Source organism: Sinocyclocheilus grahami, unplaced genomic scaffold (assembly GCF_001515645.1).
Source record: "Sinocyclocheilus grahami isolate Dianchi unplaced genomic scaffold, SAMN03320097.WGS_v1.1 scaffold17.1, whole genome shotgun sequence".
Classification (NCBI taxonomy): domain Eukaryota; kingdom Metazoa; phylum Chordata; class Actinopteri; order Cypriniformes; family Cyprinidae; genus Sinocyclocheilus; species Sinocyclocheilus grahami.
In genome coordinates, this window is record NW_015505196.1 from 4,213,017 (window position 1) to 4,224,590 (window position 11,574).

At 36.0% G+C, this 11,574-nt stretch overlaps 1 protein-coding gene across 1 annotated transcript in view; it reads right to left on the minus strand.

Moving 5' to 3' along the window:
- Nucleotides 1-11,574, minus strand: part of zdhhc5a (zinc finger DHHC-type palmitoyltransferase 5a) — a 46,222-nt gene that overhangs the window by 14,344 nt on the left and 20,304 nt on the right. Inside the window, exons 2-8 of the mRNA XM_016233121.1 lie at nt 6,574-8,257; nt 3,134-3,255; nt 2,169-2,326; nt 1,675-1,847; nt 1,434-1,536; nt 951-1,042; nt 735-861 (exon numbers count right to left, since the gene is read on the minus strand). Coding sequence (XP_016088607.1) covers nt 735-861; nt 951-1,042; nt 1,434-1,536; nt 1,675-1,847; nt 2,169-2,326; nt 3,134-3,255; nt 6,574-6,728 — 930 coding nt within the window. The 5' untranslated portion in view covers nt 6,729-8,257. The remainder of the gene's footprint in view (nt 1-734; nt 862-950; nt 1,043-1,433; nt 1,537-1,674; nt 1,848-2,168; nt 2,327-3,133; nt 3,256-6,573; nt 8,258-11,574) is intronic.

Below are 11,574 nucleotides of genomic sequence, written 5' to 3' on the forward strand. Positions count from 1 at the left end.
CATCATCACTGTGTCTGTCACGCGACTCTGTTGCCCTTTTGGGGCTTGAACTGATGGTAAAACTAAGACATTATTAACTGTCTTGATATTTACTTTGAAAGCTGAAGCTCGCGATTATGGTAAGGGACGTTACATTTCCGCTGCGTGCTTGTGGTGTTCGGCCAATCACAATGCACTGGGTCAGCTGGCCAATCAGAGCAGACTGCGCTTGTTAAAGGAGGGGGCTTTGTTGAAAACGATGTGTTTGAGAGAGGCGGGGCATAGAGGACCTACAATAATGTACAGTATTTGAAAAAATAATGTGTTTTTTGAACATTAAAGCATGTCAACATATTCTGTTACACCAAATACACAAAATAATGATCTTTAAAATAGCATCATATGACCCCTTCAAGTCATGAATTTCCATGGCCTGACTAGTTACCAGATAAGGGTTTTTATAAATTATTCAAATTCAGACTGACTTCATAATGACTTATTAAGAACAATTTGTGATTTGTGAATCACTGAACAATTTATTAGAAAGAACAGACTCTAAGGAATAACTTGCACACAAAAACACAAGAGTAATATCTACAATTTAATTTCCTTGGCTTTCTCTTGCCTGGAAAATACTAATTAAAAAATCCCTAATATTTCATACCAGTTGAGAGACTGTTCTTCCAAAAGGAGAAGGATGGAGAGAAGCCTTAAGAGCACTGAAGAAAATAAGTAAAAATACTTTATTTCCTTACCCGGTGAAGGTCTCCTTGGATCCCATTGTCGAGCACCTTGGCTGCCAGTTGAGCCTCCGTAAGCTGCGGTCGGAGGAAAGGAGGCTGAACAGACACTGTCTGAGCCTTCCTCTTTCTGCCCAGATACCTGAGAGATCAGAATACAACACTGTGTTAAAACCTCAATAAGAAAATACAACATATAGGTCAAAGTTATAAATGTAGGGGAAAACGTACCTGGGTGCCTGTGATCTGCACAGAACGTGTGATACGTTCCTCAAGCAGCCGTTTGTGAAGGGGTTCACACCTCCCCTGAACTTCCCCGTTACCTACAAACACAGAGTTGACCAATAAACAATAGTTGTTTATTGGTAACAACTTAGTAGTTACTTTATTAGTGATTTGTCATAAAACATTTAAAAATAATAAAAAAAGAGATGGAATGTGGCCGCAAGGAAGAATAGTATGACAATAAGATACAGAAGTGTGCACACGTGGTCAACACAAAAAGGAGGAGAGATGGGCAGAAACTGGTTTGGGAAGAGGATTAAGATGAGATTACAATCTAAAGAACAAGGGCTGAGAGAAGGTCATATTTTGTAGGATTATAAAACTGCTTAATAGGGATTTTAATTCCAGTTCACCACCACCAACAACATGGTTATTGACAGGAAAACAAACACGGCAACAGACTATGATTATGATTGCGCATGTGCATGCCTGCTCATTGGTGGTCCTGCCTCTTGCCACCAGAACGACATGGAAACCAGTGAGACCTGCCACTGGGATGAAGAAAAGCCCAGCGACACACATGACAGCCATACTGATAAAGGGTCAAGGAGGAAACAGTAAATCATCATACAAATCAGCTCTCACTCAAAGACACTGTTGCACAGTCTGAATTTTTGGACAAAAGTTTTGGTGTGAGCACACATAAAATGAAACAATTGTTTGAGGATACGTGACAGCCGAATGCACGCTGTCGAGCTGCTGGGTGTGGTAGAGAATGAAAAGCAGGCCGAAGCCAAACACGCCCATTATGTGAGCCGTCAAAGAGAGCAGGAACAGGAAGAAGTAACGGTAATTCCTCCGGCCGATACAGTTGTTGACCCATGGACAGTGATGATCAAAATCCTGCAAGGAGAAAAGAGGCAAGTTGCATATGTGTGTGTCATAATGGTGAAAGAGAGAGAAAAGCTTAAGGCTGTCCAAATCAAGCACACTTCTCTACTTAATTAACACAAATCGATCAGTCTAGTCTGCAAAGCATTAGTCAGAGCAAGAGTGGACAGACTGATTAATGACAAAGATATACCCTTAGAAAAAAGAAACAAGAACTGCAAATGTTATGGAATTGCTATGTTTTGTAATGTTATTCGTTTTGTCAACGCACATACTGAAGTCACATCTGAACACAATCACTGGAATAAGGTGTGTGTGTGTGTGTTTGTTTACCTCCACACAGTTGTCGCACACGGAGCAGTGTGAGCAACGCGGGGGTCTGTAGAAACGGCAGGTGGAGCACCACTTCATCCGCACTTGAATGCCTCGAATCTCCACAGTCTTGTAAAGAGGAGCTCGGAAATCATCCTCTTTATCCTCATCTTCCTCAGCTACAACACACACACACACACACACACACACACACACACAGAGTTTAACAAGCCTTCCTCAGTGGATCAATTTACAGTTGTATTTTATTAAACTACTGCTTAAGTCAACAAACCCTGTTTACTTTATAACCGTTGTGCTCTTTAACACACATCTTCTTGTGCACAATTCATTAGTTCATGTTACTCCAAATGAATAAAATCTGTCTTCATAACATTTTATTAAAATGCAATAAAATAAACAGCTTTTTCGAGTGAAGTCACCTAGGCCACACAAAGAAAATAACTAATAGCCAATTAATATACAGGAGTTTTTTTCCCTTGTTGAATATTACATTTCACTCAGAAATATTAGGGAAGTGAAATGGACTGGGAATGCATTTTCATGTTGACTTTAAGACAGTGTTATGTTAGTGTATACTATTGTAGTACTGATTAACATTCAACATTTCTAATCTTTGTTTAGGTTAATTTTTTTATTTAATATAAGTTCTTTATCTAATATACATTATTTAATTTCTATTCAAAATGTCAGAAATCATTTTTGTTAGTTTTAGTTAATAATAAAAACACTGCTTTAAGGTTGATTTAGCTGATGTTTAGTACATCAAGGTCAGTTAAATGAAAAAAAAAATCTATTCATCGACTGAAATACAGTCTGAAGTATAGACTAAATGAAGAAGAGGTGAAAAAAATATTAAGTGGTTTATATATAAGGTGGTTTGTTTTTCCAATAAGACAGCCACACATTCTATTGCAGCTGTATACTCACACACACAGATACATCACATCGCAGATTGTTTTTACTACCTCTAGGGAAGATGCCAGGATCCATAAAGGTGGCCATACAGAAGTTGGCCAGAACAAACAGAAACATAATGCCATTGTATATTGGCACAGTGACGGAAAACTGCTCTGAAAGCCAAGGGCACCTGTGAGAAAAAGAGGCATGAATGAGACACAGAATGAGACTGAAATCACACACTTCATGTATGCTTTTATATATCTTTGTCAAGTCTGCTTAACCGTCCTAATTTAGGAAAAGAGCTGGTTGTCAAGGGAACACACTGACTGATAATGTTTTAGCCACATTCTTACTATAAGCAATATAGACGCACAGATAACCATACAATTTCTCCTGGGAAAGAGAGGGTACCACAAAACATAGGATGTGTAACAACACAAAAACAGGCAGCAGAGAGAAATTAAAGAAGAAAATAGAGAGGGAAGTGGCACTTTATGACAGATGCTGTCCTATTTTCATTGCCTTTCAGTGTTTAATCCGAGGAGTTGGTGAGAAGAGAGGGATCAGAGGGGACAAATGACAAGAATGAACAGACGTGACACAGCATCTGACTTAAGCCCCCCAGATTTCCTCTTGTGTGCCAACTGGATGGGCCATTTTTTTTGTTTTTTTTTGGCATGATGACTATTTCATGTTCCTGTTATATTTACAGGTCACGAATTGCAGAATACAGGGCACAAGAAGTCAACAGGAAGCTGATGTGATTTCTCAATTTCAATAAAAGAAAACAGCGTTGACTGCACTTTAAATGCTGATAAACATGTATTAACATAAACATCAACATCATGTCCATTTCAGTGTCAATACGTCAATCTATTAACTTCGCAGGGGACTTTGGTATGGGTGCTGTAAAAAACAAAGTCTGGTGTTCTCTTAACTGTAAGTAACATTGGCAGGAAGGTGACTCCTAAGACCAGAAATCCTTTTTGGATTTACATCAGTGTTACTAACTGTGTCAAAATGCATAAATCCTCATTGGAAAAATATTTTATATTACTTCATGTAAGAAATGAAGTAGGACACAGAGACTAATTTACATTAGATCAGAATTGTTGAAAGTTGTGAGTCTTTTGAAAATCAAGCAAAATATATAGAATATTGATCGTCATCCTTCAAAACATTTAATATAGATTATTAATAAGCAAAGAAGTATTTTAATACAATACAGGCAAGGTCAATTCTGATATTTAAGATACAGCCTGCTGTATTGAACATTAACTTATGAACTGAGGATATTATTAGAAGCGTATTGCTCAGATGCATGCCGTCAAAAATAAAAAAAAATATATATATATACAAAAAAGATGTTTTTTTTTGGCATGATGACTATTTCATGTTCCTGTTATATTTACAGGTCACGAATTGCAGAATACAGGGCACAAGAAGTCAACAGGAAGCTGATGTGATTTCTCAATTTCAATAAAAGAAAACAGCGTTGACTGCACTTTAAATGCTGATAAACATGTATTAACATAAACATCAACATCATGTCCATTTCAGTGTCAATACGTCAATCTATTAACTTCGCAGGGGACTTTGGTATGGGTGCTGTAAAAAACAAAGTCTGGTGTTCTCTTAACTGTAAGTAACATTGGCAGGAAGGTGACTCCTAAGACCAGAAATCCTTTTTGGATTTACATCAGTGTTACTAACTGTGTCAAAATGCATAAATCCTCATTGGAAAAATATTTTATATTACTTCATGTAAGAAATGAAGTAGGACACAGAGACTAATTTACATTAGATCAGAATTGTTGAAAGTTGTGAGTCTTTTGAAAATCAAGCAAAATATATAGAATATTGATCGTCATCCTTCAAAACATTTAATATAGATTATTAATAAGCAAAGAAGTATTTTAATACAATACAGGCAAGGTCAATTCTGATATTTAAGATACAGCCTGCTGTATTGAACATTAACTTATGAACTGAGGATATTATTAGAAGCGTATTGCTCAGATGCATGCCGTCAAAAATAAAAATAAAAATATATATATATATACAAAAAAGACTATTCTAGCTATTTTAACACAAGAGACTATAATAATCTCAGCTGTGGCTCATTTAATGATAAAAAGGATGAAAAATGACAGCACTGGAATGACGTTAACATACTATCCTACCTTGCAACTGCTGCCACATGATCATCATCAGACAAGCTATTTTGTAAAGTAAAATAATGGAATCCTGTGCACTTGAATCGCTTTATACAGGATTTTATATAAATTTATCTGTTATAGCGGTGATAAATAAGAAATGAAGTAGGAAACAGAGACTAATTTACATTAGATCAGAATTGTTGAAAGTTGTGAGTCTTTTGAAAATCAAGCAAAATATATAGAATATTGATCGTCATCCTTCAAAACATTTAATATAGATTATTAATAAGCAAAGAAGTATTTTAATACAATACAGGCAAGGTCAATTCTGATATTTAAGATACAGCCTGCTGTATTGAACATTAACTTATGAACTGAGGATATTATTAGAAGCGTATTGCTCAGATGCATGCCGTCAAAAATAAAAAAAAATATATATATATACAAAAAAGACTATTCTAGCTATTTTAACACAAGAGACTATAATAATCTCAGCTGTGGCTCATTTAATGATAAAAAGGATGAAAAATGACAGCACTGGAATGACGTTAACATACTATCCTACCTTGCAACTGCTGCCACATGATCATCATCAGACAAGCTATTTTGTAAAGTAAAATAATGGAATCCTGTGCACTTGAATCGCTTTATACAGGATTTTATATAAATTTATCTGTTATAGCGGTGATAAATGATAACGAAGCAAAGGGATATTAAAAAGGACATACATGGTATTTAGTAATTTTTTCTAAATGTTTAAATAAGAACGAGAAGTGCATGCTGTCACCTCTCATCCCCCTATGATGAATATGCTTAACATCAGTAAGAACCATCTTTTGTTCAAACTAATTGTTACTTCATTAAGTATTAATTCAAGTTACAGATATACTTGTACAGTAACAATATGCGCAATATGTGCAAACTCACAATACAAAGCATTTATAAAATTATGTCAACAGTTTACTGCTTGCACATAAACAGTATAATCTACAGGGTCAGCCTGATGTTCACACTCATATGCAATAAAGATAGCATTCAAATGTTACACCCATTTTATCCAAAATAGTTTTCACCTAGCTTGTGTGTACTGTCATACTGTGAGCAAGTGAACACACACTGCTGTGTTGTAGAGAATAAGACTTCATCTTAATGAACCGTGCCAGCAAAAATCAATTCCACGTAGAATAATTTGGTGCTTCTGAATGAGTTCTAGGCAAAAACCTGCCATTATTCACTCCACAGCGCAGCAATACATTTTTGATCACTGTTATTTACCAGTACATGTTGACTCATCCATCATAAATGATTGCAGCAATCAGTGTTAGTAAACGTGTTTGTGTACTCACGTGAAGCAGAAGAAGAGGGTGGTTGATCCGACCAAGAAGGCCGTTGCCGCAGAGACTGGCACGTAGCGACTAGGCCGGAGAGGTCTGGATGGAACAGTGGGGTGGGGTGAGGAAGTGGGTCCAGACACGCCCCCACTCATGCTGCCGCTCGGCATCACCCAGGGGGCAGGATGGCAGCGTGCCCCGGAAAATGATCCGTTTGTGAGTGTGTTTGTGTTGTCAAGACAGCACAAATGCAAAGAAAGACTAGGTGAGAAGTCGTTGCCCTTTCAGCGTTATACAAAAAGGCCACAAGATGAGCATTGTTGCAAAAACACAAAAACAAATTCTCAAAATTGAAAATGATTAAAAAAGTTTCTGATATTTAAAACACTCTGGCTTGTAAATTATTAAAGCATTTAACAAAATTTAACAGAAATTGCTCAAAATCTATTTTTGGGTCATTTAAAACAATTATATATATATAAAAAAAAATTATTTCTAAAGGTTTAGGATAAACTTTAAAAAGTGCCACAAAAAAGGACTTGAATATGGGAACTGCTGTGAAAAAAAAAATTGGGTTCAACCAGTTCTTTAGTGGTGCTTTAAAAATATGTTACTGTATAAAATATGAGGTTACTGTATACTGTATAAAATAAGAGGTAGAGGAGAGCAATGTGTATGAATTAGCTTTTTTTCTTTTTTTGAATGATAACTAATATTTTAAATATATATTTGAGTTTGATGTTTTGATAAGCAGCACTGTAATCAATTAATGTCCTGGAGTTTTTCTGCTGTGAACTGGGAGTTGAAAAAGACCAAAACAGATATAAAAAAAATGAAACAGCAAAAGACAAAAAGAGGGACAGGAGGATTTTTCTCAGTTTTGGTGTAGTCCAGTTTTGAAGGGAGCAACGACAACGAAGGAATCAACCATTAACAATTTGCCCCCACCATCCACACTCAGAAAATATAAAAATGTCTTTCCTTCATTTCAACCAACACGTGCGCTACACTGCACCTTAAAAAATGGAACCTCAAGTGTCTCTCTCCTGAGTCGAAGCATTGCTGATCCACAGGTTAGTTTCGAAGGACAGGCCAGTATCTTCCAAAGTAAACAGGCTTACACCTGCATGGCTGATTAGATCAAATTTTCGCTTTTTGAGACAAGGTGCATGAAATGAGAGGAATGCTCCAGCTAAAACACCTCTCTTGATGGAGCTTGCACAGAGACAAAAAACAGGTGAAAGAGCAGCGCTAAGCTTGCACACACCTCAAAACGCCTGGGAACCGATCCAGGTCAGTGGAGCGATTCCGAAAAGAAGACTTTGGAGCTCAGAGGAATCCTGGGATTCACAGGTGAGAATGTGAAGATTGAGGGAGGATGAGGTCAAAGAGAAAACAATGGACAAGAGTTCAACTTCTTCCTTGGGACACTTCAGAGACTTCCTTAAATGTGTACGTGTGAGTGTATCAGGCCCAGCTGCCGTCTATTAGCAGATGAGGAGGCATTACATAAGGATCTCAGGGGGACGCGGCCTCAAGGGAGTGCCTTGAGACATGCTTGCACTTTCTTCTCTGACAATGTGGAGTTATCTCGTCTTTCAGCTGACCATACGCACACTCAAACACAGAGTATCCACGCACTCAGCCAATGTTGGGGCCTTCCAGTGGGTGTGCTGGAGAGAATGGAAATAAACTCCACCTGAAAAGAACAAAAGATAATTTTTTTTTTTTTTAATTCTGAGCCAAAAAAGGCTTGAGCAGCAACTTTTAAATGATAGGGCTGACACAAACAACAAATACGGTAAATAAATTATTTGTCTATTATTTATTTAAACTATGTGACCATTTGTTTGTATAAAGTATTCTGTCAGTTGAGTGAAAATGTACACTACAAATAATCATTCTATTATGCTTCTTTGGTGCTCATTCTGGTGCTCAATTATAAATAATGATTCTCTTATAAACGCTGGAAAAACACTGGAACAGCTTTTGAGGCTTAATATTTTTGTAGAAACCACAATCAATTTTTCAGCATTCTTTAATTAATATAATGTTCAAATAAAACAGCATTTATTTAAAATACAAAACTTTTGTAACATTCTACATTTCTTTACTGTCACTTTTGATAAATGTAATGAGTCCTTGCTGAAGAAAAAAAAAATGTTTCCATTAAAATATTAGTGAAAACCTGTTTTTAACATTGATAATAGGAAATATTTATTGAGTTTCGCATATTAGAATGATTTAGGGCTGCACGATAAATCGCAAGTGATTGTAATGCGCATCTCGTCAGTAAAGCCGGTTCTGTGATTAGTAGTAAATCTCCAGCACGTGCTTTCAGATGGAGCTGCATTTAATACAGTGCCTGAAGCGTGAATCCGTATTTAGAAAGGCATGGAAAACAAATAACATTTGCTAACGGTTGCCTGTTACATTACAGTACTTAAAATTTCACTTACCACATAAACAGAGTAAGGAGAGATGACTGAGGATGATGGCGAATGATTTGCAGATTCTGAGCACCACTGACAAACATCTAATCTTGTAAAATGTGTGGTAAGTACTGCCGCTCTATAGTATAAACATAGTACGTGTGATCGCGAATCTCAAAAATGAAACTAAAAAGCGATCGTGCATTCAAAAGCAGTTTCAATGCCAGGCATAACAGCGGATCCCTGATGCCCGCAATTTATATACAGTATAATTACCCAATGATAAAACTGCGAGAGAAAGTATTGAAATACATATTTTCCTCCCATCTCGTATTTATTCCCTTTAGGGGTTCCATAGTACACGCCATTTTCTTTCCGAACACACGGATTGCGGGGGGAATCACGACGCCTGCTCAACATCGTGATATCCATCAGCCATCGTCTATCGGCCCAACCCTATTTACTACTAATCACAGAACCGGCTTTACTGACGAGATGCGCATCACAATCACATGCGATTTATCGTGCAGATTTATAAAGGATCATGTGACGTAACACTGAAGACTGAAGTAATGGTCACTGACAATTCATCATCAAGCAAAAAAGTTTAAATAGCTAATTAGTAATCATAATTATATTTATATTTATAAATAATATTTGCATTGTCCTCAAGGGCTGCACACAAAAATAAACAAATAGAGCGATCGATTCACGAGAAACTGACATTTATGAACTGGTTCTTTTAATGAATCATTCAAAAAAGATTTATGAATTCAGTTGTTACTAGTCTGAATCAACAAATGACTCACTTTGAGCAAAAAGTTATATATTACGGCTGAACGATTTTAGAAAATAACCTAATTGCTGGTGATTTTTTTACCAATATTGCGATTGCGATTTAATATGCAATTATTTTTTTAAAAGCTCTTTATGTTCTGTATTATTCAACAAAGACAAGCTATAAATCACTGTATAGGATGACCAACACACTATTAGATAGATTAAACATAAATGTTCTTTTCTGTAGGCCAGGCCTATATGTTACGATGAAATTAGGTGATGCATGAATTGATATGAATGACATTATTATTTAACAACTACAAACACAGTATATTGACTGATTTGTTGAACTTCCAACCTTGTAAGCATGTAATAATTATGACAACATAAAGCACTGACAAATAAGCCTGGTGTAAACATTAATAAGAAAGTCAGTTCTATAGTATAAACATAGTACGTGTGATCGCGAATCTCAAAAATGAAACTAAAAAGCGATCGTGCATTCAAAAGCAGTTTCAATGCCAGGCATAACAGCGGATCCCTGATGCCCGCAATTTATATACAGTATAATTACCCAATGATAAAACTGCGAGAGAAAGTATTGAAATACATATTTTCCTCCCATCTCGTATTTATTCCCTTTAGGGGTTCCATAGTACACGCCATTTTCTTTCCGAACACACGGATTGCGGGGGGAATCACGACGCCGGCTCAACATCGTGATATCCATCAGCCATCAGCGATCGTCTATCGGCCCAACCCCATTTACTACTAATCACAGAACCGGCTTTACTGACGAGATGCGCATCACAATCACATGCGATTTATCGTGCAGATTTATAAAGGATCATGTGACGTAACACTGAAGACTGAAGTAATGGTCACTGACAATTCATCATCAAGCAAAAAAGTTTAAATAGCTAATTAGTAATCATAATTATATTTATATTTATAAATAATATTTGCATTGTCCTCAAGGGCTGCACACAAAAATAAACAAATAGAGCGATCGATTCACGAGAAACTGACATTTATGAACTGGTTCTTTTAATGAATCATTCAAAAAAGATTTATGAATTCAGTTGTTACTAGTCTGAATCAACAAATGACTCACTTTGAGCAAAAAGTTATATATTACGGCTGAACGATTTTAGAAAATAACCTAATTGCTGGTGATTTTTTTACCAATATTGCGATTGCGATTTAATATGCAATTATTTTTTTAAAAGCTCTTTATGTTCTGTATTATTCAACAAAGACAAGCTATAAATCACTGTATAGGATGACCAACACACTATTAGATAGATTAAACATAAATGTATATTACGGCTGAACGATTTTAGAAAATAACCTAATTGCTGGTGATTTTTTTACCAATATTGCGATTGCGATTTAATATGCAATTATTTTTTTAAAAGCTCTTTATGTTCTGTATTATTCAACAAAGACAAGCTATAAATCACTGTATAGGATGACCAACACACTATTAGATAGATTAAACATAAATGTTCTTTTCTGTAGGCCAGGCCTATACGTTACGATGAAATTAGGTGATGCATGAATTGATATGAATGACATTATTATTTAACAACTACAAACACAGTATATTGACTGATTTGTTGAACTTCCAACCTTGTAAGCATGTAATAATTATGACAACATAAAGCACTGACAAATAAGCCTGGTGTAAACATTAATAAGAAAGTCAGTAACAAATCACACAAACTAAAATATAAAAACAAATCTGTTGCTTTACCACACTACTTTAGGTAATTCACAGTCACTGTAATAAACATATGTAAAC